At 35.9% G+C, this 27,881-nt stretch overlaps 4 protein-coding genes and 1 long non-coding RNA gene across 5 annotated transcripts; 3 read left to right on the top strand and 2 right to left on the bottom strand.

Annotated features, from left to right (window-relative positions):
- The first annotated feature begins 487 nt into the window (after positions 1–487).
- On the top strand, positions 488–13,197 carry LOC111802683 (ferric reduction oxidase 7, chloroplastic). The gene is made up of 12 exons (XM_087129313.1): positions 488–879; positions 972–1,240; positions 1,502–1,602; positions 9,145–9,308; positions 9,589–9,682; positions 9,761–9,973; positions 10,057–10,291; positions 10,400–10,727; positions 10,828–11,095; positions 11,185–11,440; positions 12,064–12,505; positions 12,624–13,197. Exons 1-12 carry the CDS (start codon positions 597–599, stop codon positions 12,794–12,796), a joined length of 2,826 nt encoding a protein of 941 aa, XP_086985439.1. The 5' UTR covers positions 488–596; the 3' UTR covers positions 12,797–13,197.
- On the top strand, positions 4,574–7,339 carry LOC111802678 (NAD(P)-binding Rossmann-fold superfamily protein). The gene is made up of 3 exons (XM_023687131.2): positions 4,574–5,203; positions 6,432–6,781; positions 7,021–7,339. The coding sequence occupies exons 1-3, from the start codon at positions 4,718–4,720 to the stop codon at positions 7,166–7,168; spliced, it is 984 nt and encodes a 327-aa protein (XP_023542899.2). The 5' UTR covers positions 4,574–4,717; the 3' UTR covers positions 7,169–7,339.
- A 1,138-nt stretch (positions 13,198–14,335) lies between the features above and the next one.
- LOC111802661 (endoglucanase 25) lies at positions 14,336–17,854 on the top strand. The gene is made up of 6 exons (XM_023687106.2): positions 14,336–14,924; positions 15,332–15,636; positions 15,855–16,316; positions 16,499–16,634; positions 16,749–16,921; positions 17,108–17,854. The coding sequence occupies exons 1-6, from the start codon at positions 14,546–14,548 to the stop codon at positions 17,507–17,509; spliced, it is 1,857 nt and encodes a 618-aa protein (XP_023542874.2). The 5' UTR covers positions 14,336–14,545; the 3' UTR covers positions 17,510–17,854.
- Positions 16,838–17,187, bottom strand: LOC147793787 (uncharacterized). Its single transcript, XR_015423233.1, has 2 exons — positions 17,063–17,187; positions 16,838–16,978 (listed from the first exon to the last, which is right to left on the bottom strand). It is a non-coding gene; the product is annotated as an uncharacterized LOC147793787 (long non-coding RNA).
- A 175-nt stretch (positions 17,855–18,029) lies between the features above and the next one.
- LOC111802669 (uncharacterized) lies at positions 18,030–22,389 on the bottom strand. Its single transcript, XM_023687118.2, has 6 exons — positions 21,966–22,389; positions 20,725–21,003; positions 20,160–20,396; positions 19,701–19,918; positions 19,263–19,490; positions 18,030–18,542 (listed from the first exon to the last, which is right to left on the bottom strand). Exons 2-6 carry the CDS (start codon positions 20,974–20,976, stop codon positions 18,407–18,409), a joined length of 1,071 nt encoding a protein of 356 aa, XP_023542886.1. The 5' UTR covers positions 20,977–21,003; positions 21,966–22,389; the 3' UTR covers positions 18,030–18,406.
- Between the last annotated feature and the right edge of the window lie 5,492 nt (positions 22,390–27,881).

Raw genomic sequence — 27,881 nt, 5'->3', positions numbered from 1 at the left:
TATTATTTTCAAAATCACTTTTCACCCTATTTTTTTTAGAAGTAATTAAAAACAAAATTCAATTCACCATATTTTCAAAATGCCTCGAGTTTATGCATAATTAAAAGTAAAATATAATAAAAATTAGCTAATGTGTGACTTAAACGAAACAGTATAATTGTATATATGATTTTAGTTCATTGGTTCGGGTTCGTCTCAAATTGAAAAAAAAATTGTGCCATAAAAAAACATACCCTTTTCCCCATTTCTTCCATTTTCTATTGGGTCTCTCTCAAAAATCCAAAAAAAAAAAAAAAAATAATAATAATAATTAAGACCCCATGTTTTGAGTTAAAGAGAGAGAGAGAGAGAGAGAAACTTTTCGACTGGTACGACATATATATAAATTTTCACCATCTTTCTTATCTTTCTGTTCATGCCACTTGCTCTCTCTTCCATCGGTAATATATATATATATAGATATATAATTACGGCCACATAGAGCCATACCCACACACAGAAAAATCAATTTAAAACAAAGAAGGAAGAGAAATAGAGAGAAATAGAGAGAAATAGAGAGAGAGTTTGATTCAATTATAGGTTTCATCACAAATTTTATGGCAATTGCAGCTGCAGCTAGCAGTTCATCCACGATGAGCCACGAAGAAATTAGCAGCTCCAACAACACCCACAACAAAAACAACAACAACGACGACAACAACGACAACTGCAGCGACGATCAACACGAACACGACGTGGTTATGCCAGGCTTCCGCTTCCACCCCACCGAAGAAGAACTCGTCGAGTTCTACCTTCGCCGTAAGGTCGAAGGCAAACGATTTAATGTCGAACTCATTACTTTCGTTGATCTATATCGCTACGACCCATGGGAGCTTCCTGGTATTCTTATATTCTTTTCATTTAACTCCAAACCCTATTCCTCAATTTCTCTTTTAATTCATTCAATCTTTTGGATTCTTATTTATGTCTAGCCTTGGCTGCCATTGGCGAGAAGGAGTGGTTCTTCTACGTCCCTCGAGATCGCAAGTACCGAAACGGGGACCGCCCTAATCGAGTTACGACCTCCGGTTACTGGAAGGCCACCGGGGCCGATCGGATGATTCGAACCGAGGATTTTCGGTCCATCGGCCTTAAGAAAACCCTAGTTTTCTACTCCGGGAAGGCTCCAAAGGGTATCCGTACGAGTTGGATTATGAATGAGTATCGGTTGCCACATCATGAGACCGAGCGGTATCAAAAGGTTGGTTCTTATTTTGAGCTTAATCAAATAATTTTGTGTTTGATTAATTTGGATTAATCTAATCATTCATTTGCAGAGGGGAATTTATGAATTTCTTGTTTGCTTCCTACTGCCATATCACTGATCACTCTCTGACAATACTGTTTTATGTTTGTTTAAATGTTTTATCACCAACTGCGTGATCCGCTTTAAATTGTCCCCCAAGTTTTCAGAGGGACAGCTTATGAACAATGTTGTTTCCTTGTTTTTGATCTCACACAGACCGAGATTTCGCTATGTCGTGTTTACAAAAGAGCTGGCGTTGAAGATCACCCGTCGCTCCCTCGTTCTCTCCCCTCGAGAGCGTCCTCGTCGTCTTCGAGACCGATAAGCTCGTCGACGCCGAAGAATCTTCATCAAACTTCATCGTCATCTACAGACAAGTTTCAGAGATTCGAACCTCAATTCAATCACCATCTTCAAATTGGCGCCACCGTTGAAACCACCGCAGCCGACGCCTCCGCTACGAGCTCTTGCGAAGAAGTAACCACCGTCCTCGGCCTCTCGAAACAAAACCCTTTTACCTCAACTCCATTGATCAACATGGCTGCCACTTCTTCTTACACTCCTTTCTTCTCTCCTTCTTCCAATAATTCTCTTGACGACCTACAAAAACTCATTCACTTTCAACAACAACCGCCGCCATCTACTCCCACCACCCTCATAAACTCTCTACCAACGCCGTATTACCAGCCGACGCTACCACCACCGCCGCAGCTACCGGTCGTCTTCCCCGATAGATTGTGGGAGTGGAATCCAATCCCAGATGGAGTCAATCCGTTCAAGTAAATTCTCGACGAGAAGTCTCAAATTTTAACCAGTTACACTATAATCAGGTCGGTAATATCGATACGCTTCTACTTGATTGAAGAATACCGCCTCCTAGCTCAAACTACTTCAATTTCCATTTTCTTTTTTTGTTTATTATGCAGCTACATGCGATGAAGCTCATGAACATAAATATATATGACTAATTATAAGTTAGTTTACTATTGTTTCTTGTTGTCAATTATAAGGTAGAAGGGTTTTCATTAGATTTTTAAATAACTAGTTAGAACGTTTTATATTCGTAATAGATCGAAAGGGGATCTTGTTCTTGTAACATCTAGAACTGATATCAGATCTCAATATCAATATCAATATCAATATCAATAGATTGTCTTCTTTCTACGACCTTCTTGATCTCTCCAAAATTAGTTACTGAGCAGAGATTCAAACATCTGACCTCTTGTTCGATAATTATGTCTATGTCTAGCTCGAGAAGATAAGAATTTAAGGTCTCTGTCTTCGAGGGCTCGAACACAGGCATTAGGATAGGTGCGTGAGTTGGGGCAAAACATACGGTCATATTTATTACCAAAATTGAGGCACCATGCAAAGGCATTGAAAAAAATTGAGAGAAAAAGTTGGCAGAATAATTAATTTGAGAGAGCTAAAAGATTTTAGGGTTACAAAATAAATTGCATTATTATGAATATTGTAGTTATTGTGTGTAAATGTAGAGAGAGTAGTTATTATAGGTCCCAGTTTCGTTAAGGCAGCCTTCTTCTTTCTTTTTTGAGGACTTTTATAACCCATTTTCATTGCAATTGCAGGCTTGCAGCCCTACTTCGATACTGCCTATAAATTTGTATATACTATATGCTCTCTATCAATTAATTAATGTCATCTTATAAAGTCTAAACTTTGTTTTAATGACTATATACATATTACGAGTTTGAGTCGATGTCAATTATGGTGTTGAGTGTATGTGAGTCTTTTGTCTGAGGGGAGACAAATTGGGGTGTCGGGATGACCTTACTAGCGTGGGATGTGTCTTGATATATAGTATTCTTCACTATCTTATGGTAGGTCTAGACTTGATATTGATATGAATCAAGAGACGTCAATCATACAATATACTTCAATGAAGATGTGAAGAAAATATTGTTGAGATTATTAAAAGATATTTTAATTCATGTCACCTTGAACAAGAATGAAGTTTCATGTTATAATTTTGGGTGGATTATAATTTAGAGTTATTGTATTTCGTTAATGTATTTTAAGACTTTTTATTTAAGTTAGGTTACAATTACATAATGGTTAATTATGATCATTAAGTATGAATGTTACAACTCTCGGAATGCCTATAATAGTTTCATTTTGAGGCTTATAAAGCTTGTTCTTTTCTTTAGCCAATGACTAAGTTTCTTTGCAATTCTATGTAGTTTAAGTTGCATGTAGAACCATTCAAGCTCGACATGATCAATCTTGTTTGTGGAGTGATTCGAATCTCAAACAAGTGTTCTTGCATTGAGATATTTGATCAATAAAAATCATTCAAGCTAGACATGATCGATCTTGCTTGTAGAGTGATTCGAATCTCAAACAATGTTTTTGCTTTGAGACATTCGATCAACAAGGTAATCCGAATCTTACTCCTCTTATAGTGATTATTTATCTTATCAGATATGGTAGTGAGAATTAAGCAATGTTGGTGTAACGTGTGTGTGAGGTTGGTTCTTGAGCTCGATGGGCCTCTTTGATTCATCGCTCCTTAAATATGTCTCATTGGCTTGGTGAGCTCGATGATTGTCTCTAAGGGATCCTCTCCAACGTGTCATTTATGTGGTTCTTGAATGTCTACATGAAGGACGTAACGTGATCAACTGATCCTACTAGATGTATAAGATTAAGTTTATATAAGAAAAAGGTATGAACTCATGTATCATGATATGATATACAATAATAGATCATAAATTGTTGCTTTAATTTAATATATAATGCTATTAGACAACGGTCAAATTTACACATTCGATTGAAAGTGGCACAATGGACCTTCGGTTTTGCCAGACAGTTAATGTATCTAAAAGTATGGAATTTAGACTCTTTAGACATACCCACGATGTGAGTTCACCTAACCCACTTATCTAGTCACAATATAGTCTGAATCAGAATTATAAGATCTTTAATATTTTCAATTAACATTATTTATAAGGAGAGATTAAATATTTCGTGGTCCAGTTATTTTCATTTACATGAACGATTTGGATCAAATGATTTATGACAATGATAAAATGAGTCATATCAATAGTGACACCCAATATGCTGAATTATTTTCACATCAATGTTTTTCCGTTCCAAAAGTAACTCAAATAATTAAAAAAAATAAAATAAAAATATTAATGTAATTTTGGAAGTAATAGATTTCCCTTCCAAAATAATCTCAAATAATTAAAAAAGATAAAATAAAAGTGTTAATGTAATTTTGGAAGTAATAGATATTTTGAAACAAAATACAAAATTCAGAGCACTTCAAAACTATATATCGGATCTTCGGATGCTGAAGTTCAAAAACAAATCTCGTGCAGCTGAAATCTCTCAATGGATAAACACTCATCCTCTTTCTCTTTGCTTCATTTTTCCGATTCTTTTTCCACTCCAGGATCATAGGAGGCTATGGCGATTACCAAGGTGAAAGAGCCAGTTTGTGTGACCGGAGCCAATGGGTTCATCGGATCTTGGGTCATCGGTACGCTGTTGGAAGCCGGTTACACTACCATTCATGCCTCGATCTTCCCCGGCTCCGATGCTTCCCATTTGATCAATCTCCAGGCCTCCGCTAACCCTAATGCTACCCTTCGGATTTTCGAAGTGAACGTAATGGACGGCGAGGCTGTGGCCAGGGCTGTGGAAGGCTGCAAGGGCGTATTCCACATTGCGTCACCCTGCACGCTGGAGGATCCTATTGATCCACAGAAAGAATTGGTGGAGCCGGCAGTGAAAGGCACTCTTAAGGTTCTTGAGGCTGCGAAGAAACTTGGGGTACGGCGCGTTGTTCTTACTTCTTCTATTTCGGCTCTTGTTCCCAACCCTGGCTGGCCATCCGACAAGCCATTTGATGAATCGTCGTGGACAGATCTGGAGTACTGCAAATCGCGAAAGGTTATTTTTCCCTGGCTTTTGGTTGTCTTGTTTCCTAATTTGATACTGCTTGATGAAGTCTCGTGCTAATTGCTTGCTAGAAGGAACAGGAGGGTCATTGCCTTTTAGTGTTCTCTGTGTACAAAAACTTGTCCCTGTCCCTATTAGTATTGATGCTACCTATGAACGTAGAAGATGCATGCCTTTGTAGATCTTTCCCGCATTCAATGAATGTAAAGTAATGATTGAAGATAGAGATGAAAATTAATGTGAAGTAATGATTTAATTGTGGTGATAAGGTTTCATGTTTATTTCTTAATATGCAAGTATTGTAATCTCTGATATGGGCTCCTATAATAGCAAGAAGTTCAGCCTGCCAAAGAACATTCCTCTTATGAGGGTAAAAAACCCAGTTATTTAGCTTCTGAAGGAAACTAAGTTATTCACTTCAGGCACCATACATTCTTGAGCAATTTTAAAAGCTTACTAGATCACATAAGAGACAATAGATAATGGGAAATGATAGATTAAAAAGTTTGGGCAGCTGATTATATGATCTCTATAACCTAAGGAGAAAAAAGAAAAAAAATCGTAAGAACTTGGGGAGACCTATAAAGGTGGCCTTACAAGAGCTATGATGAGATGAAAGGCAAACAATGTTCCTATAATATTTTGGCTCTCTGTTTTGAGAAACCTTCTATAAATTGAAAGAATTCCTGAAATCTCCAAACTTACTAGTCAGCAGTTCTTCTGTGATCCCACATCGATTGAGGAGGAGAATGAAACATTCTTTATAAGGGTGTGAAAACCTCTATCTAGCCGATGTGTTTTAAAAACCTTGAGGAAAAGTCTGAATGGAAAAGTCTAAAGAGGACAATATTTGTCAACGGTGGTCTGGGTAAGAGTTTCATGCTTAGAGTTGGATTTCATTTCTCAAGCTGATTTATGAGACTTTGTTCAAGATTGGGGAATCTTTATCTAGTCTATTTCTAGTTACGGGGAGCTGATTATAGGAGTGATCTGATATGCAGGCGAGAGTTCTCATTAGGCAGTTCTCACTGGCTTTTAATTTTCTATCAGTGTAGGTAATCTGTATTTAATTGTTAATCTTATCAATTACATGAAGTTCTACGCTTATATTAGCAGAAAATTAAACTCTTCCACAGACATATTTCATTCTTTATCAACTCTTAATGTATAAAAATTCGGCTTTTAATATTGCTGTTTACTTATTGGAATGATTATGCAGAAATGGTATCCAGTGTCAAAAACATTAGCAGAGAAAGCAGCATGGGAGTTTGAAGAGAAGCATGGAATGGATGTAGTTTCCATCCTGCCTGCCACATGTCTTGGTCCTCTTCTGCAACCAAATTTGAATGCAAGTTGTGCTGTGTTGCAGCAGTTGCTCCAAGGATCAAAGGACAGTCAGGAGTATCACTGGTTGGGCGCTGTGCATGTCAAAGATATTGCAAAAGCACAAGTATTGTTGTTCGAGTCTCCCACTGCTTCTGGTAGATATCTCTGCACCAATGGTATCTATCAATTTGCCGATTTTGCTGACGAAGTCTCGAAAATCTACCCTGAATTTCCTGTTCACAGGTCAGAACATAAGTTCAACAAAACTGGCTCTCTAAACTATAGCATATGCTATTCTAATTCTGAACCATTTCATTAATAAATTGCATTATCACACAGTTGGAGTAACATGCATAACCTTACATATATTAAGTTTATAGTATTACGATACAAAGTTGAGGAATGTGGATCAGGTGTGTCCTATATATTCTCTTGTTTTCTGCTTACTGAGATCGAAAGTCACTGATTTGAATACCCTGCAGATTTGTGGGAGAAACACAACCCCACTTGGTTGCCTGCAAAGATGCAGCCAAGAGGTTGATTGATCTGGGACTTATCTTCACCCCTCTTGAAGTTGCAATTCGAGATACGGTTGAGAGCCTTAGAAGCAAAGGTTTTCTGAAGCAGTGAGTAAAATAATCATAGTAGCTTTTATTCCTTTTAATATTCCTCCTAAAGTATTTGAATGCAAATTGATATATAAGTTTATCCATGTCATGAATAAAGTAGATCTATAGCTTGTAGAACTGCTATGCTCTTGGTTATTTAGAAGTAGACACATAATATGGTCGGAGACTCTTATCTTTCTGCTATTCTTGATTTGATCTCCTGGGTTAGTTCTGTTTTCTTTCTCTAAATTCTAAGGTGATTTCAGTCCTAATTCAATTGGACCAAAAGCTTCAAAACCAAGATTAGCTGAATCAAGTGAGACCATAAGTTAGGAAGGAAAATGTAGGCTAAATGGACCAAAAGCTATCAGGTGAGTTGCAGCTAGCTTAGGCGAGTTGAAAAGCTAAGAAGTGGGACCAAAACTGGGACATAATCTAGACGCTAAGACAAGCATGAATCTAGATGTGGTCCGGTGTTGATCCATCATGTTGGCTTGTCCTCGACCATTCTTAGATGCAAGATTGCCACAGTTTCTCAAGTAAGCCTCAGCTGAACTTACAACTGGGTCGTTGTGATTTCTTTTGGTCCCATCTTTTAATTCCTTAAAACTTTTTTTTAAAAATCTAAAATATCCCTTCTAAACTTTCAATCGTATGTCTAATGGAGATTTTAAAATTCACGAACTTACTAGATACAAAATAGAGCTTCTAGAGTTTCATTATAGATTAAATTTAGTATTATATTCTATATACAAAATAGAATTTGGTTTTTTTTTTTCTTTTTCTCTTGGTTGGTATTAATTTAATAAGTATTTTATTATTCATTTAACTACGGTTGATTGAGATGGAATTGAAATAAGAGTGTGTCGTATTATTTGCAACCTATAGCAGCATGCATGTTCCCTTAATGTCCACAAAAAATTGTATGCAAAACGCAAGGCCATTAGATTCATAGGGGTCTCTATCTCTCTCGCCCTCCTTCTCTTTCATTTTCATCATAAATAAATGCTAAGCTATTCCTCAAATGCATATCCCTCTCGCCACCCCCATAAACCTGCTTTCGTGCTGTATTGAATTGGGTTAACTTATAGCTTACATCTAATCTAATTCTTCCATTGGTAAAATTTTCCAGGATTTAACTCTACCAAATTGAGATGAGTTTCCTTCAATTATTCACATTTTTTTTATTGTCTAAATTTGGAACTAAGTTAAGTCTTTTACAACTATGTATATTCTACTAAAATCTAACCTTAAAACGCTCACGAGTAAAAATGGTAGGCCACACAAAATAATACATAAACGTATACGTTAATGTGATAAGTGGGTATTAGAAATTGGCAGGACTTTAAACAAATTGGTCTAGGCTAGGAATCCTAACCTCTAGATGATAAAGATAGACATATGTTCTCACTTAGCTCACTTAAGCTAAGTGTTCTTCGAACTTAAACTGACTTCTTACCTAATTGTTTTCGGATATAAAACATTTTGATATATTATCTTAATTTGTCCTCATAAAAAGAGGTGGCCCGAATTGTGTTTGATTGCATTTCCACACACGTCCTTTCTCTCTTTTTCAAGTTAATTAATTTATTTTTGTTTTTTATTTTCTTGAATAATTGCAACACACAAACAAATTCAGCCCTTTCATTTCTCATCTCCCATCCCTTGTTGTGTTTTGTGGCTCAATTTTTGTTTCAACCAAATTATCCTTCCCCAACATTTTATTCCTAGCCATGCGTAAAAAAAAAATTAAAAAAAAAATCTACAAAATTCGAGAAATTTCATCTAAATTTCACCTCTTTCACATGATTATGGTCCCACCAACATAGTTTCTCCTCCTAGACTGGAGCCCATTCTCTATAAAGAATCTGTCTTTAAGCCTTCCATGGCTCCCAAACACCCCTCCTTCTACAACCACAAGGCCTCCATGGACAACGAACACTCTCCTCACCACCCACTTCTTCCGGCGCCCGAAGACCAGTTTCCGGCGACCGGAAATACATCGGCGATCGTTTCTTCGACGAAATGGGTTCTGAAATTGGCGATGTGGGTGATCTTCAGTGTATGGATGGTGGTTATATTTCTGTATCCATCTTCCTTCGCCTCTCACCTGTTTAGCGAATGGTTTGGAGCCTCCGGACAAACCCTTTTTGGAATCACAGGTTCCTTCTTCTAAACTCTTCCTTTTTTTTTTTTTTTTTTTTTTTTTTCTCTTCTTTATTGTTCATGTTTTTAAATTTAATGCTTAGTTTATGTATGAATTTTGCTTTTTACCGTTTTTAATAATTTTGTTATTTTTACTCTAATTTTAAAAAATATTTATATGAGTATGTGTCTAAAATAGTAATAAAATTATTATATATATTAATTGAATATAGATAAATGAATAGAATTAGTTTGTTTTTGGTTTGGATCCTCCATGGCTGATTCAATTACTTGCAGGCGCCATCTTCCTGACTTTCAGTGCGCCACTTCTGGCCATCGCCATCCTCGCCGCCGTATATCTCATCATCTCTCGCGACGACCAGCCTTACGAGTTAGTCATTTTCAAACAAATCTTTCTCTTCTTCCTCGTGTTCTTACTGTTTTAAAGGAATCTGAAATATAATAACAGGAGGAAGAAGAAGAAGAAGAATGGGAAAGAGAAGCCGAGATGGCGGCTCTGGACTTTGCCGGTGCTGGTGGAAGGGCCGTTGGAGGTAGTTACGGCGGCGGAGCTGGTTGGAATTTTGGTTGTTTTGGGCTATGTTTTCTGGGCTATTTACAGCTACACCTTGCGAATGCTGGCCACTGATTTCTCTCGGAATTTAACCTTCTTACAAATAAGGTAATTCAACGAATCCGTTTCAGTTCTGCTCATTTTGACTATCACGTTGAATTCAATTTAGTTTTGAAATTGTTTGGTTGCAGTTGTGAGGTGCTGGAAGTCATGGGGTTAAGGCTTGGTTCAATGGGATTATTCTGTTTAGGGTTTCTGTTTCTGCCAATTTCGAGGGGTTCGGTCCTTCTGCGCCTTATCGACATTCCATTCGAGCACGCCACTAGGTACCATGTTTGGTTGGGTCATCTCACTATGCTCATTTTTACTCTTCATGGCTTAGCTTTTGTCATTCAATGGTTAATCCAAGGTCGTTGCATCGAGCAAGTAAGTCTTCGTTATTCTTGATTCAGTTTCCAGTTTCCAGTTTCCTTTGGTTTTATAGTTAATCCAACCACTCACCTCCTGCTCTGGATTCGTGTTTTTGCATTGCAGTTGTTGGAGTGGAAAGACATCGGCATCGCGAATCTTCCCGGAGTTATTAGCCTTTTGGCAGGGCTGTTGATGTGGATTACCTCTCTTCCCAAACTTAGAACCATCAACTTCGAATTGTTCTTCTACACTCATCAATTATACATCGTGTTCGTCTTGTTCTTGGCCCTGCACGTCGGCGATTTCGTCTTCAGCATTGCCGCCGGGGGAATCTTCATCTTCATGCTCGATCGCTTCCTCAGATTTATTCAATCCAGAAGAACCGTGGATGTAATTTCCGCCAAGGCGCTCCCCTGCGGAACGGTGGAATTGATTATCTCGAAACCTAGAAGTATGGATCCAAATCGATTAATTTCTTCCATTGACTTTTGGTGCTTCGTTGTTCTGCGGCCTAATTTCCGCTATGTTTTTCTTTTATCTGATTGATTTAGGCCTGCGATACAATGCGCTGAGTTTCATCTTCCTGCAAGTTCGAGAGCTGTCGCTGCTGCAATGGCATCCGTTCAGTGTGTCATCGAGTCCATTGGAAGGGGAGGATCGGCTGGCGATTCTGATAAAAGTGCTTGGGAAATGGACAGAGAAGCTGCGGGGAAAGATCTTGAGTGATAAAGCCAAAGAGATTTCTTCTGATAAGCATCAATCTGTAATGACTGTTTCTGTTGAGGGACCTTATGGCCATGAATCTCCATATCACTTGATGTGAGTCTCTCTCTGTCTCTCTGAAAATCACCATTTGCAGTAGGATTGAAGCTTTTGAGAGTAAATTTGAGACTGTTTTATGTTTGTAGGTATGAAAATCTAATATTAGTAGCAGGGGGAATTGGAATTTCGCCGTTTCTAGCCATCTTGAGTGACATTCTCCATCGTATAAGAGATGGGAAGCCATGTTTACCAAAGAAGATCTTGGTTGTTTGGGCAATCAAAAACTCATCTGAGCTTCCTCTTCTCTCAACCCTCAATGTGGACTCCATTTGTCCATTCTTTGCAGATAAACTCAACATTGACATCTCCATCTACGTTACCAGACAGTCGCAACCACCACCGGTATGTTCTTTGCTATTGCTATTGTAACCGTCCAAATTCACTGTTAGCAGATATTGTCATCTTTAGACTTTTCCTTTCGTACTTTCTTCAAGGCTTCTAAAACATGTATGCTAGGGAAGGAAAAGGTTTTCACACCCTTATAAACAATGTTTCGTTCTCCTCCCCAACCGACGTGGGATCTCACAATCCACCCCTTTTGGGTCCCAGCGTCCTCGTTAACACTCGTTCTCTTCTCCAATCAATATGGGACCCCCAATCCACCCTCCTTCGGGGTTCAGCGTCCTTGTTGACACACCACCCCTTTGGGGGCTCAGCCTCCTCATTGGCACTCTGTCCGGTGTCTAGCTCTTATATCATTTGTAACATAGATGTGTGAGTTAGAGTGATGTCATTTGACTCACGAATCCCCCATAGCTTAAGTAATTCCCATAAATTAGGTATTCAAGGAAGTTTCCAAACGCGTTTTAAAATCCTTGATGGAAAGTCGGAAAGGGAAAACTCAAATAGGACAATATTTGATAGCGGTGAGCTTTGATTGTTACAATTATCCACCATTAAAATGTTGGTTTGGATCTTTTCATATCTATAAAAGTGGCGTTGGTGCATATTTAATCAATGAACAGGAAGGTGAAATCCAACCCTCAAAGGTGACTTCAATATGTCCACTGTCAAAGGGTTGCAACATGTCTGTGTTGGTTGGAACCGGTGACAATGTGTGGTCAGGGCTGTATGTTATTTCCTCAACAGTTGGCCTCGTGGTCTTAGTGAGTTTGATGGACTTCTATTACATAAACCCTTTTAACATCAAGAAATGGTGGTACAAAGGCCTTCTCTTTTTTCTCTGCATGGTTGCTAGCGTTGTCCTCTTTGGAGGCCTTGTGGTTTGTTTATGGAGCCTTTGGGAAGAACACATTTCAAGTAAAAGAACTACTCACAACAACGTTAATGACATTGAAAAAGTGGGTGAAGACATCCCCAAAGACACTCTTGCACAAAAGGATTTGAATCCCAAGGCCTTTGCTAACTCCACCACGATCGAGTATGGAACCAGACCAAATTTCGACGGTATGTTCTTTTATAACCTTTCGATTTGTCACTCATGTCAATGTGTTTAAGATTCTTTAAAGAATTAAACATTTGAAAATTCAAATTTATAAGACGGTTTTATGGATTTGATAAACAGAAATTGTTGAATCGGTAGCAGAGAATTGGGGGAAGGTAGACATTGGTGTATTGATTTGTGGTCCTTCAACACTTCAATCAAGCGTAGCAAAAGCAATTAGATCACACAACATGGTAAGACGACGCACTCATCATCCAATCTTCCATTTTCACAGCCATAGTTTTGATCTTTGATGCGAAGTCTAGTTCATGGGCATCATATTATGATATGATCAAACTTTCTATACTCTTCGTCTTAAATACGTTAAGAAAATACCATGTTTGTAAATTATAGGTATATATATATATATATATTGTCTTAGTTTTAATTATAAATTTTGTATGTATTGTATATTTATAGTTTATATATATATATATATATATATATATATATGTATGTATATAAAAAGGAAAATGTGGGTTGTTAGAGTGTCGGTGGGCAAAGCTCCTTCGTCAGCTTCTGTATATTTGTGGAGACCAAGCAAAGCCAACAGCTCACACAATCCTCTCTCACCTTTTTTTATTTTTAATTTCTTTTCATTTTATTTTGGTTTTCACTGTCTGCCTGTTGTGCAATTATATAGTTTTTTTTTTTTTAACATATAATTTTTAGAAGAAATAAAATGTTTTATTCAAAGAATAACAAAAAAAAAAAAAAAAAAAAGGCAAGAACTATCCAGTAAATTTTGAATAACTAGCTCAATTGACTAATATATTATAATTTTAACTAAATGATCCAATTTTTAACTTTACATGTTGAATAAAAAAAAATGAAAAAATGAAAAACTAAATAAAAATAAACAGGGAAATATTTTAGTTAAAAGTAGTATTGACCCAACCACCCAACTTTGAGTGAAAGTTTCAGTTTCTGAGGGGGAGATAGAGACAGGGAAATATATATTTATATTTATTTATTTATTCTTTAAAAAGAAAAGATAAATTAAAAAAACAAAATGAAAGAAATAATAATAAGAAATGGTAGACAGGTTGTCGGCGTTCAGTCCCAATCTGTGTGTCTACCGAATAAAAATGGTGGAAATTATATTTCCCTATAAATAATTTGGTCACCAATTAATTCATTCCAACCTCCCCATCACATCTATTGTTTTTCTATTTTTTTTTTTTTTTAATACTAATCATCAGCCTAAATTACTATTTTACCCTCATAATTTCAATTCCTTGCAAAAGCCTCCCAACCTTTTTACATCTACAATTTCTTTTGCTCTTCTTTTTATTTGTCTGTGAAAGTTAAATTTTTTTAATTTAGTATTTAGTATTAGTTTAGGTTAAAATTTAGTGTTACAAATCATTTTCAAATTTTAAATTATAAGAGAATTTAAATGATGTTAAAATAAGAGGCTCATAAATAAGTCTCGAATGTATCTATCTAATTAATAAAAAAACTAAATTTACCCTAATAATTTAACAAAATTAGGAAAGCAAGAATTGTTTAAGCATTGATATTATTATAGGGATAAGGGGTAAAATGGTAAATTCAGAGATTATTATTATAGTTTACTACTAATTTTACGATAATTTGACTGATTTTGAGTACCGTCCTTCGCTTTCCCAAAATTTAATTTAATTTAATTGATTGATTAATTAACAGAAAAAAGAAAAAAGGCCAAAAAAGTGTTTTGAGCAAGCAGAACACAGACAGCCATTGCTCTGCTTTCCTTTCTTCTTCATATACAGAACTCCTTCTGTGCTTTCACTGCCTTTAATTCGCTACTCTCTCTCTCTCTCTCTCTCTCTCTCTCTCTCTCTCTCTCTCTCTCCTCTATTTCTCTCTCTACATTTTTCCATTGCCCATTTTTTCAGTTCGATTCCGTAGATCTGGGGCTTTCCTCCGTTTGTCGGTGCCGAATTTCATCTCTCACTCCTTGATTTCATTCTTTCATTTGAGTTGCTTCCGATTCAGAGAGGTAGGAGGAGAGATCGAAGATGAGTATGTACGGGCGAGATCCGTGGGGGGGTCCGCTTGAGATTAACACGGCGGATTCGGCTACCGACGACGATCGCAGCCGGAATTTGCAGGATTTGGACAGGGCCGCTCTGTCTCGGCCTCTCGATGAGACTCAACAGAGCTGGCTGCTTGGACCTGGCGAACAGAAGAAGAAGAAGTATGTGGATCTCGGCTGCATTATTGTCAGTCGGAAGATCTTTGTGTGGACTGTTGGAACCCTACTTGTATCTGGGTTTCTCGCTGGTCTTATTACCCTAATCGTCAAAACGGTGCCGCGCCACCACCACCCCCACCCGCCGCCGGATAATTACACTCTTGCCCTCCATAAGGCACTCATGTTCTTCAACGCTCAGCGATGTATGTCCATCTTGCATCTCTTACTACTGCTGCCCTTGATTTTGATCATCGTGGTTTTAGATTGTTTTGCTTTCTGTCTGTTGAAAATTTGGGATGCGTAGTTAAGGAAATTAGTTGATGATGAAAACGTTTGTTGGTTATCTCAAGATCTATATGTGAATTGATGATTGCCTCGGTGAATAAATCATCCTGTCAATTTCGAAATTTATTACTGGCTAACCCCCGTACATTACAGAACTTGAAATATGACCCTGTTACTAATTAAGTTCTGATGAAACGGGGGACTGGATTTGTATTTGTAGAGTTGGGCAGTAAAGATTTAGCTTTATGTTAGTTGTCGTTTGATAATCAAGAGAGCACATGATATGGTATTGTGTTATTTACTTCATTTTCGTTCATGAATGTAGCTGGTAAGCTCCCGAAGCACAATAATGTGTCCTGGAGGGGTAATTCCTGCACGCAAGATGGCGATGATTCATCTCTCTTTAAAGATCTGTCTGGTGGCTATTATGACGCTGGAGATGCAATTAAGTTCAATTTTCCTGCCTCTTTTGCCATGACCATGTTAAGCTGGAGTGTCATTGAATACAGTGCCAAATATGAAGCTGCTGGAGAGCTCAACCATGTCAAGGATATTATTAAGTGGGGAAGTGATTATTTCCTCAAGACTTTTAACCATACTGCTGATTCTATCAGTACCATCGCCATGCAGGTATGAAAAACTCTCACTCATGTTTAATGCTTATTTTCAATGTCGTAGATGACTTGAAGTGAATTATGAATGAATTATGAATTTGAAACGTAGTGTGTATGAATAATCTGTATCTTCATTTGCATGAGTCTGGTTTTTGTTTAGTTGTGCCCCTATAATTTTATTCTGAGTCTTTTGTTCAGCGATGATAAACAAAAATTCTATCCATCATATGACAGGTTGGAGTAGGGGCTACCTCTGAAGGAAATACAAGTCCAAACGATCATTATTGCTGGATGCGCCCAGAGGACATTGATTATGTGCGGCCTGTAATTACGTGCAGTAGTTGCTCAGATCTTGCTGCCGAAATGGCTGCTGCTTTAGCTTCAGCATCGATTGTTTTCAAAGACAACAAGGCATACTCACAGAAGCTTGTCCATGGTGCCAGAACACTCTTCAAGTTTGCCAGGGATCAGAGAGGCAGATACAGTGGAGGTAATTCAGAAGCTTCAATCTTCTACAATTCAACTAGTTATTGGGATGAGTTTGTATGGGGTGGAGCTTGGTTGTATTATGCTACTGGGAATTCCAGTTATCTTCAACTTTCTACCACTCCTGGCATTGCCAAACATGCGGGTGCGTTCTGGGGTGGACCTGACTATGGAGTTTTGAGCTGGGACAACAAGCTTGCAGGCGCCCAGGTTCATTTACGAATTCTCCTTGTCCCAGCTTTGTAATTTTTATTCTTAAAATAATGTGGCATTTCTCTTAGACTTGTGATGAATTATAATACGTTCTTGTCACAATATTGAAGGGTACTCGTTGGTTCTTGCTATGCATTATGGGTGTACTTTGCTGAAATTCCTTGTACCATTTCTTGTAGGTTCTTCTCAGTCGTTTGCGATTGTTCTTGAGCCCTGGATATCCATATGAGGAAATCTTGAGGACATTCCACAACCAAACTAGCATAGTTATGTGTTCCTACCTGCCATTTTTCACAAAGTTTAATCGAACTAGAGGTACACCACTCGTTGGAAATTGAACTCTTTTAACCTTACAGCTACTCATCATCATTAGTTATAATTTACGAATATAGTTTACATTTTTGCTATCTTGTTGGGGTGATCTTATAGGAGGCCTAATTCAGCTAAACCATGGAAGGCCACAGCCTCTTCAGTACGTCGTCAATGCAGCCTTTTTAGCTACCCTGTACAGTGATTACTTGGAAGCGGCAGATACACCTGGATGGTACTGTGGGCCCAATTTCTATTCAACTGATGTTTTGCGCGATTTTGCGAAGACCCAGGTATTTCATCCTTCTTTAGTATTTCATCCTTCTTTACACATTATGTTGAACTGCTTACTGAACATATAAGATTAATTGAACCGAATTGACATGAGTATGAATTGGATTGGGTTGGTTCATCAGTTTAGTTCAGTTTCTTACCCTCAATACACACTCAATTCAACACTATTCTTGTGTGTTCTGCAGATTGATTATATCCTTGGCAAAAACCCGCGCAAGATGAGCTACATCGTTGGTTTTGGCAATCATTATCCGAAACATGTGCATCATAGAGGTGCATCAATCCCAAAGAACAAGATCAAATATAACTGCAAAGGAGGATGGAAATGGAGGGATACAAAAAAACCTAACCCAAATACAGTTGTTGGTGCCATGGTTGCTGGTCCTGACAAGCACGATGGGTTTCACGATGTTCGCACCAACTATAACTACACTGAGCCAACTCTAGCTGGAAATGCAGGCTTGGTTGCAGCACTCGTTGCCCTTTCGGGTGAAAAAACATCTGGAATTGACAAGAACACCATCTTCTCTGCAGTGCCTCCAATGTTCCCAACTCCACCACCCCCTCCAGCACCTTGGAAACCTTGATCATATTACTCATTTTTCTGGAAGCATGTCACTTAAGGTTGCAGGAAACGCTGTTGGTTGTGGTCGGATTCTGAAATTTCTGTCGAGGTGAAACTGAAGAATTTAGGGAAAGAATGTAAAACAACAATATTGCTTGGCAGCGAAACCACAAGTCAAATGATTGAGATAACTATAAGGATTTTGCCTTTAGGGAGAGGGGGTGTTTTTGATGCCTGTTTTAATCCATTATTCTGCAACTCTCGATTTGGAGTTTGTGATATAGGTAGTACATAATGTATTCTTTAAACACACACAGTTGTAGAGGTGAAAAGGTTTGACAATAAGTTGCTATGTTTTCTTTTCCAAGTCTTTTCTTCTCTTTATATATAATTCTTTCCTTCTTTGATCTAATATCTGGACTTCCTACACTAGATTCAGTGTTCTCGCATGCTTGTGGCTGTGGAGGAGGCCAGAGGAAACTAGTACTACTCCCATTCTTAGGGGGCGCATAGTAGGCAATCTTAAAAAGGGGGAAAGAACATTCGAAAACAACTCCTCCCTGGTAGATGGCAAGGGAAAGTGCAGTTTGATTGATAGCAATTGAACTACATTATAGGTCAGGGCAATCAGTATGACCATTACTTACACCCTCTTATAGTACATTTCTATGCACCTTGCATCTGTATACAGTAAGAGTAGACGTGCAAGGTGAGGAGAAGCCAAGTCACTTGCTCCAACTCTATATATACAGACTACAAATTAACTATACGGCATCAATATATGAAGGAAGATGTCTAGAGCTTGGTGCCAAAGGCATCTATAATACACCTCTAGACAAGCATACCCACATCATTCTCCCAAGTTAGTTGAATTCCTCGTTGATTGATGCTTTCAATCAGATCAACCTCTACGTCTTCTTCACCCTCTAAACTGATCTCTTTGGTTAGGAGGCCTTTCCACCTTATCAAGTATTCCAGCAACTCTTATTTTGTGGGTAATCTGGGCTACCACTTCTTCAACTGCTCTATCTTCCTTCATAACATTGATAGGAGATCTGCACATCCATCTTCTAAGTCAGGATGGTAAGGCTTCATATTACAAATATAGTTCTATATTGGCTAAAATCATTTAGTTCTATATTGTTTCTAGTCTTACGCGAACCCTGTACGGTTTACTTTTATTTAACCTGTTTCAGCAATGGTGCTTCTAATTCTCAATGCGAGTACTTAAAGTTCTCGACGTTAGTACTTCTAAGGTCTAATGGCAACCCCCTGCTCATACTTAAGATCTTGAAAAAAAAAAAAAAAAAAAAAAAAAGAAGAAGAAGAAGAAACTCCCACCTCCTGAAATTTGATCTCAGTGCTGACAATACAAAAATCATCTACTGAATACACAGTTTCAAAGCCAGCAAACAGCAATTAAACTACTTTAGAAATCATCACAAAATTCTTTGTTCTCTTTTTCGTTTCAAATCAGCCAGACTTACACAAACCCATTTCCTTTACATGAACCCTTTTCTCCCGCATGCTAAAGACCGGTTGGGGATGGAAGGATGAAAGGAACAGGAAAACAATTTGTAGGATAAATATATTTTAAGCCTAGGAAACTTTATAAAGCAAGCCGGAAAACCTTTATAGAACAACTTAATTCAATGGAAGAACTGTTCAGAATCCTCTGGGTTAATTGTTAATTGTGCAGGAACTAATCTATATCTAATCCAAGTGAGTTCACCAGTATGGCAATCTAGATGGTAGGTAAACCAAACTACTTGTACCTTCCGTGGGAAAGACTCTCGACCTCAAAATTGCCAGGGAGGGAGGTTGAATACTTTCCATCATCTTCTGCCCTTTGAAGGTTGTTCAGCGTCCTTTTTGCATAAACAGTGAAAATAACCGTAGTGATGATCGCAATGATGAAGGAGATGACATTATACACAATCTCAACAGTCGTCAGGTGATGCTTTCCATATTGAACGTCTGCTAGTGTCCTCATTAACCGACCACTGCACAAAAGTAGAGCCGAGATATTTAGCGTATGTAAATGAATGCATAGAAGTCAAGGGAAATATCTCAATATACAAAACAAGGTTGTATTCATTTGCCAGAATGCACACAAGCATATGACAGGCCTAAGAAAATTAACTTAAGCATATTAACTTTCCTCCTCCCATTCTTTGGTAAGTTAAAACTATATAAGGGACTAAGAAGGAAACCTGTAGATGTAAATGAAAGCCTCTGGTATCATTCCTGCAATTGACCCACACAAATAGGGCCAAAACCTCATGCTTGTTACCACAATTGCATAATTGAAAATAGTGTACGGAAATGGTGAAACCCTAAAGAGTGCGACAACTCGGAATTGACGAAACCAACTCCCCTCCCCAGCAAGCCTAAGCATTTCTGCTTTTTGCGGCCACCTCATCAACCATCCCTGAGAATCATGAATAAACAAATATCAGGGAACCAAATGAAAGACAATATAGTATGGGATGGGATTACAAATTCTATTCAATTCTGTTTCTCAGATTATTGAAGTTACTAATTGTTTACATATGTGTTAATTATTGGTTAACTAGTTAACCACCGTTTGTAATACTGTTCGGCTGGCTTTAGACATACCGAGCCTTCTTTCAATAAGAATATACTGGGAAATATATCAAGGTCTTACTTACATGAATGCGCTCCCGGAAAAATAATCCAATTAAATATGGCAGGACCATCCCAATTGTTGTTCCAACCATTATTATAATGAACCCAAATCCATAGCCAAAAATCATCCCAGCCAACCACATTGAAGGGCCAGAAGGAATAAAAAATACTGGAAATAATGCCAGAGAAGCCACTAGCGTTAGTGCAAGCATGGGTCGACCAAAGGCAGTAGCTTCCCACTTCATAATTGGAAGGATGACCTGAAATAAGCCAGGGGATTAAGATTAGCTCTACAAACTTAGATTATGTAAGATCTTTTTTTAATCTTGTACAGCTAATGCAATCATTTACTAATTACTTTCTTCTTCCAGCACAAATGCCCGTATTACAAACTGAGATCAAGAAGTTGCGGATATGATTAACCCATCTTTAAACTTATCACTACACCAAACTTAGTTGCATAAGCTGGTCAAGTATATCATACATTAATACTTGTAAAAATAAATAAGAAGCATAGCTTAAATTTTCTGCCGTTCAGCTCAAAGGTAGGTAAAGAGAAGAAATGGCGATGTAGTTAACAGGAATTACCTTCTCAAAAAGAAATGGCACTCCCCACTTGAAGAAAGCAAGAAGAAATACTATAATAATAATGCACCATAGGGAGACTTTGATCCACCACTTGAAGGATGATTCGCTTTTCGATTTATCATGAAGCTGTAGAATCTCTGATTCCAAAGGACTTGGTTCACTAGCTATGACTAGCCTTACATATTCATTATTCTCACTTGCTTCAAGCCTCCTATTTTCCTCTTTACCCACCTCTTCAGTTGGTTTGAGCATGTTGATGGGCAGCCGGTTAGCTATTATCTGAAAAGGCAGCATAACCAGAAACTTATAAAACCATAATTCAACAGGATACGTTAACTAGAATTGACATGTTAAGTGCTAACCATCACCAACAATCTTTTATGTGATATTTCATCCTACTCTCTAATCAGCCGAACAAACAGCAGCCATTACTATCATAAAAGCGCTTTAACTAATGATTCTGATGTAGGACAAGATGATAGAAAATTAGTATAGTTAAACTATTATTAGTTTAGCCGAAATTTTAGTTTAATTAGAACTTAATTTGCATCATAGATTGTAAGGATTCTTGTGAAGATTATAAGGAAGCCTTTTGGAATATCATTTTCAAATAGAACACTGTGTACTTCGTGAGTTTTCTCCCTCTTGGGATGAATTTTCCTTCTTTAGTCAGCTCAAATCCACAGGACCAGATTGATAAAAAACTATTCACAATAATATGGTAAACGAACATGATAGTGGTCACTAAAATAATATATACTGAACAGGAAGAATCAAGTTCCCAAGCATGCATGTTACTGAATAAATCAGCGTCCTTCTATACTGGAGCAAGGAATCGAACGCAAGCAGCACACAGAAGAAGAGGTGCAAGAGAGCAAGGTGCTTTGACTATTTACCGCCCTAAACCTAAAAAAACAGCATGACTAGCGAGACTGGTGGAAAACAAACATAGTCATAGAACTACACAAGAAACGATCGACTACCATCCAAGAAATTCTCAACAGCAGAGTTAATTACGATTCTCGAGACGAGCAAAGGCGCAACAGGATTGTAAAACAAACGGAAAATCCAAAATTAAGACTAGAGCATCATCAATCACACAACAAAACAACAGAAGAAGAAAAGAGCAAAAGGGAATCGCAAAGAGAAGACGGAAAACTAGGGTTCCCAGATATGATGGAGGCAAAGACAACAGAAATCTCGGAAAACAAAGAAATTCAAAGATGTTGAGTAACACCTACCAGTCTGAGTCGTGTTAGAAGAGCGGAAGCAGGAGTGAAGAGACGAAAGAGACGATCAGGCAGCAGGGTCTGTCGGACCTCGAAAAATGGCCCCGACCCACCGGCACCGGCAGGAGAAAAGCAGGAGAAAGGACACGAGGTTGAGCTGCTAACCCAATTACTTTGCTTACAAGAATGTGTTTCTTTAAAAAAAGAAAGGAAAGAAAAGGAGTTCAAAGTTCAAAATTCAAAGTAAAGACCAGGTTTGTTTATATCCAAAATTGGAAGAAGGGCTAAGAGCATCAATGGATTCTTCGAACACCTCTCAGCGCTCAATACTCAATGCTCAATGCTCAATGCTCAATGCTCAATGCTCAATGCATAAAAAAAACAATGATTTTTCAACCTCAACGTTCCTTTCTCCAGATTTTAGTGGCTTCTCTTTATTTTCTTTCCGTAAGCATCAAAATTAGTTTTTATTATTATTTTTTATTATTTTGTAGGTCACAAAAATTAAAATTAGTGGTTTCCCAGCTACTTGGACTGTTCTGAAAATTTTATTTCCGTTTTTATAAGAAAAATAAATTTTAATTTAATATCGATGGGGAGAATTAAACTATTTATTAATTATTATATTATCCACGCCATACCTAATTAAAAATTAAATTTTAAAAGTATCCAATAAGTCTCAAAATTTTTAATTATGTTTTAATATATCTTTTAACATATTCAATGTTTTACTAAAAATAATAAATTTATTAGACATTTATTAAAATTTATTTTAATTTAAGGACAGACTAAATTTATCATTTAACCTAAAATTAATAAAATTGTTAAGATTTATTTTATTATAGCCTCTTTTGTAAATAGTCTTTATTGTGGGTGATTATTTAAATTACTTATGGAAGCTGTCTTTATTTCAAAATTAAAAATAATTCTTTAAAATATTTGGTAGAAATATAATATAAAATATGAAATAAAATAATTTTGTGTGGTAGTATTTAGTTGGTGAGAAAAGTGAGGTGGTCATGAAGATAATAAAATCCAAATTATTTATGGTTGGTGGTAAACTCAAAATTGTGGATACCAAAACACCTGCTTTATTGTGGCCTTTATTTTTTTATTTCAATTTTTCCTTTCTTTTTTGTTTTTTTTTTTTTTTTTTTTTTTGTTTTAATTTTACAACGACACTCGAAACCTCTATATCTAAATAATTATCATTTTATTATAAGTTTAAAGTTGCACTCTTACGATAAAAGACAAGTTTTGTTTATGTATATAATTATTGCATGCAGTTCTATCATTCACGAGTTGTTTGCTATTAAAGTTAAGTCAAAAATTATTATTTTTTCTTATTGATCTAAATTATATGTTGAAGGTTATATTAGTTATTTGTATGGTTAGGTAAATAAAATATAGAAAAACATGTGGATTTTTTTTGGTAAGGAGGAAACTGGATATTCTCAATAACATGAGGGACGTGTTTTGAGGTTAGGGCTTTAGAAGATGTTTGACAAGACTCGTTTTGTACACGAGTTGTTTCCTCTTTATCTAAAAAACCTGCACTTGATTTTCTTTACTAGTCAATACAACATAACTCGAATTTTATTGCTGTGAAATTTCATATCGGTTGGAGAGGGAAACAAAACATTTATTGAAAGAATGTGGAAACCTCTTCCTAACAGGCAAAAACTATGAATATGACAACGATATATAAGGGTCAAAGCGCACAATATCTACTCACGGTGGCCTTGAACTATTACAATTACCGTCAATATAAAATGTATAAAATTGTCGTCAATAATAAAAACAACGGTAATGAAGCTCTTAAAATGATGGGGACCAAACTTTGAATAAAGCAAAAAACTTATAGACTAAGAACCTAACTTTAAGCAAAGATGTGAAAATAAACCGAACTTATAAATCCACCGCTTTTTTTAGTTACATGTTAAATGAGATTAAGCGTATTTATGAAGAAATTGTTTCTTTTTTTCTTTTCAATTTGAACTCATTTTAGGTAGATTTGTTTTCGTTTAAAACTTTGATCAACTTATATTTTAATTGATATCATTACCCTATTTCCTTTTGCAAACAAAAAATTAAACAATCCTTATAAGGCAAACAAGTAATTATTGAGCTTCCGTCACATCTCAAGTTAGTGGTCTCAAAAGTTGATATATTTACCATCAGTTTCTGAAATTAATAGGGAGTTGTTATCGAGATGATTTATATATATAAATATATTTTTTTTTTCATAGATTAAAAAATGTATGTTTCTTTTAAAATTTGTAATATTACATGTACAAGATTTTAGAGGGGAGAGTCTAAGTGTCATTATTTCAAAGTGAAATATAGATAAACATTTTGGTTACATTTATGTTAAACTATTCTATCGATTTCTACTTCAATAATTTAGGAATGTTTATTAAATTTCATAATATTGCAACTTTTTTTAATTAAAAAGAATTATTTTTAAAACAAACGAGGACTACAAGTTGATTATGACGTATGTGGTTGCAAATTCTGGTATGCATGCCTAACACGTTCTAAGAGGTGTCGAGCTACAAATTGGAACAATTTGCAAAAACAAGAATCCATGTACTAGTCTTGTGCACTATGTCCAACACACTTTTTAACGCCTAAGTTCATGACGCTGCGCATGGGTTAAATTACATACCTTTTATGGACAATGAATTAAAATCTTATTATATTCTGATAGAAGGTTATACCATCTCTAAATTAACCTTATTTATTTATTTATTTTGATTTGACTTTGAACCCTTCAAAAAATACATATATAGTTCTAGTCAATTTTCAATTAAAAACAGCTCAACCCAATGCTTCACCATCACACATCACTGCAACCAAATGTATTAATAAAATAATAAATTGCTCTCAATGTCTACCATTTTAAAATTAGTTACCTATTCATATAATATAAAATAAATATTTAAAGGAGAGGAATGTATAAATCCTTTTTTACATGATAAAAAAAACACAAAATTAGAATGATTACATTTTCTTGTTGTAATGTTTGATAGCTTCATTGGCTGAGATTCAAACCTCTTTAAACATCCACGAGAACTCGACCAATTTTATTGGAGATGTTACCAAAATCTGGTACATCAAAATCGTGCATACATTCTTCCGTTAAAAAAAAAAAAAGTTTGAACAGCGAAAAATTAAGAGAAAATAAACCTATAATTCTTAAAATATTCCATCTCTTCTGTTGATCAACCACCTCCGGAAGATATAATTATGACATGTACAAATCGTCGCTTTCTTCAATTGGGCTTTTCATATTCTTAATGGGCTTCAACTTTTCATATTCTTAATGGGCTTTGCTTTTCATATTCTTAGTGGGCTCTTTTGTTTGTATGAAAAATGAGTACAGGCCGTCTGAAAATTGGTGAGCCACTTGCTCCATTGATGGCAGGCCATTGATGGCGGTCGGTGAGCCACTAATTGCTCTATTGATGGCCATCTGACAATTTTGTACAACCACTTCTTCATTGTTGATGGCCGCGGCCGCCTGACGCTCAGTTGATGGAGAACAAGCATGTGGACAATCTTCCTATTCCGTTCATCTGATCCACGCCCCCTCTCTAGTCTGAAGAGCAACAGGCCTCGATTCGGATAATCTTACTATTTCGGCCATCTGATCAGCTTCCAACCTCCGACTTTTGCCAAAACTCAGGAAATGAGAAGGAAGATCTGGAGAATCTTCCTATTTCGGTTATGTGTGATACACGTCCCACTCTCTCAGAATAGGCAGTCGATGTCTCAACTCTTTTTTGTACAAATAATCCCTCCGTCTCTCACTTCCGTCCTCATCTCCTCTAATGATTTACTCCGAGACAAACTTTCGGTCGTGTTTGCGCTAGTAAGGATTTTTTTTTTTTTTTTTTTTTTTTTTTTTTTTTTTTGTTAGTTCATTGTTTTGGATATATATTACCTAAATTAGTGTTTATTGTTCTATATAATTATATACTATCTAAGTACATTTGTAAAATGATTTTGATCTAAAAGATCATTATTTACATGTTTATTTACCTGTTTGAAAATGATTTTGATCTAAAAAATCATTATTTACATGTTTGAGTACATCGGTGAAGAGTGTTACTTTCTACTTGTTTTCAAGTTTTATAATACTACCTGTCTACGGAAATGGTCGACCCACTTTCCTTTCAAGAAGAAGATATATGCAAGACTAATGATTTCGTCCACTTCTATTACAATCTATTCCAATAAATTTCACAATCTGACTAACTTTTTATTCTTTTACTTTATATAATGATGTATTCTTAAATTTAAAATAATAGATTTAAATTATAAATGAGTCCCTAATTAAAAAGTATAAACTTCTTTTTTATAAATTGATATATTCTTATCAAAATCAAATAGCGGAAATTATGTAAATTAAATACTGATTTAGAATAAATTATTTTTTATTAAATTTTCTTTTATATTATAAACTTTTAAAATAAGAATATATATAAAATATTTTTTCTAAAATTTTCAAAATATTTTACCTCAGTCCATAACACAGAACAAAATAAGAATATTGAGCCTTATAACAAAATAAGAATACCAGTTAGAGACTTAAATGCAAGGCGACCTTAAATGCACGCGACAACAAAATAAGAATACTTGTAACAAAATAAGAATACCAAGTTGAGTAGGGCGAGAACAAAATAAGAATATTATGTGTTTTTTTTTATATAATTTTTTTTTTTTTTGTTTTTCTCCGATGAACTTTGATTATTGTTATATATTGACCATATTATTATGAACAAAATTTTCTTTTTCGATATTATTTGAATCATGTTAAATTATATTAGGTTCATATCCCTTGTTAATATATTATTTTTTTACTATTTAACCATTTTTTTTTTATCAGATCAAATTCTGTCTAATTTTCTTTTTAACCATTGTAGGATGAATATTTTGATTGGCGTCAACATAACATTCTTACCTCGATTCGAAATCAAAAGAGATGTAGTATGTAGTGTGTACTACTTATTCTTTTATTATACATGTCTTTTCATATTTATATATTAAGATTTATTTTACATTTTAAAAAGTGAAATTATGTTTGAATTAGACTGTTGTTGGGCCATAGCTGCTGCTCGAGCTATTGAATCAATATATAACCTCGTTTATAAGGGTAAATACAAAAATATACTTCAAGCTGCACCTCAACATCTTGTAGATTGCGTTATTCCTAATCCAAGAAATATAGCTCCAGAAGAATGTTATTCCTTATCAGTAAATAAAGCGTTTGATTGGATCTTATCGAACCAAGGAATTGCTAGGGAGAAGGATTATAAGTTTAATGCCAAAAGAGGAAATTGCAAAGAAATCACGGTAAGATTTCTTTTCAGAATTCATTAATTTAATAATTTTTCATACGTATAATTTTTTTTTTGTAATATAACTTTTTTTTTTTAATTAATGGTAGATTTCAATCCAGATTAAAACTTACAAAAAACTAGCTATTGAAAATCTAAACTCAATAATCAAGAAACACCCGATAGCTGGTGGTATAAGAATTACTAAAGAGCTACATTCAATCTAAACTCAATAATCAAGAAACACCCGATAGCTGGTGGTATAAGAATTACTAAAGAGCTACGATGTCTCACCAGTGTAAGTAAAGAAAATTTATTTTAATAAATAAAATATTATAGTTAAATATTATTATTTTAGTTGATTTAAGGAGTAACATATTTTTGTTTTTATAGGAAATATATCATGGTATAGAATTGACAAAAGAGGAAGACATAAAGGTTTTTAATTGGCATGCTGTTTTGATTGTGGGTTATGGAAAAGATGATAATGGTAAAAATATTGGATCATCAAGAATTGGTGGGGAGAAGAATGGAGGAGGGAGGTTAGAGGTTATGGGAAGGTAAGTCAAGATTTTGTTAATACTAG

The sequence above is a fragment of the Cucurbita pepo genome, chromosome 1 (genome assembly GCF_057944985.1).
Source record: "Cucurbita pepo subsp. pepo isolate OVF chromosome 1, ASM5794498v1, whole genome shotgun sequence".
Lineage (NCBI taxonomy): Eukaryota > Viridiplantae > Streptophyta > Magnoliopsida > Cucurbitales > Cucurbitaceae > Cucurbita > Cucurbita pepo.
Note: the sequence above shows the minus strand (reverse complement) of the source record. Positions and strands in the feature narration are given on the sequence as shown.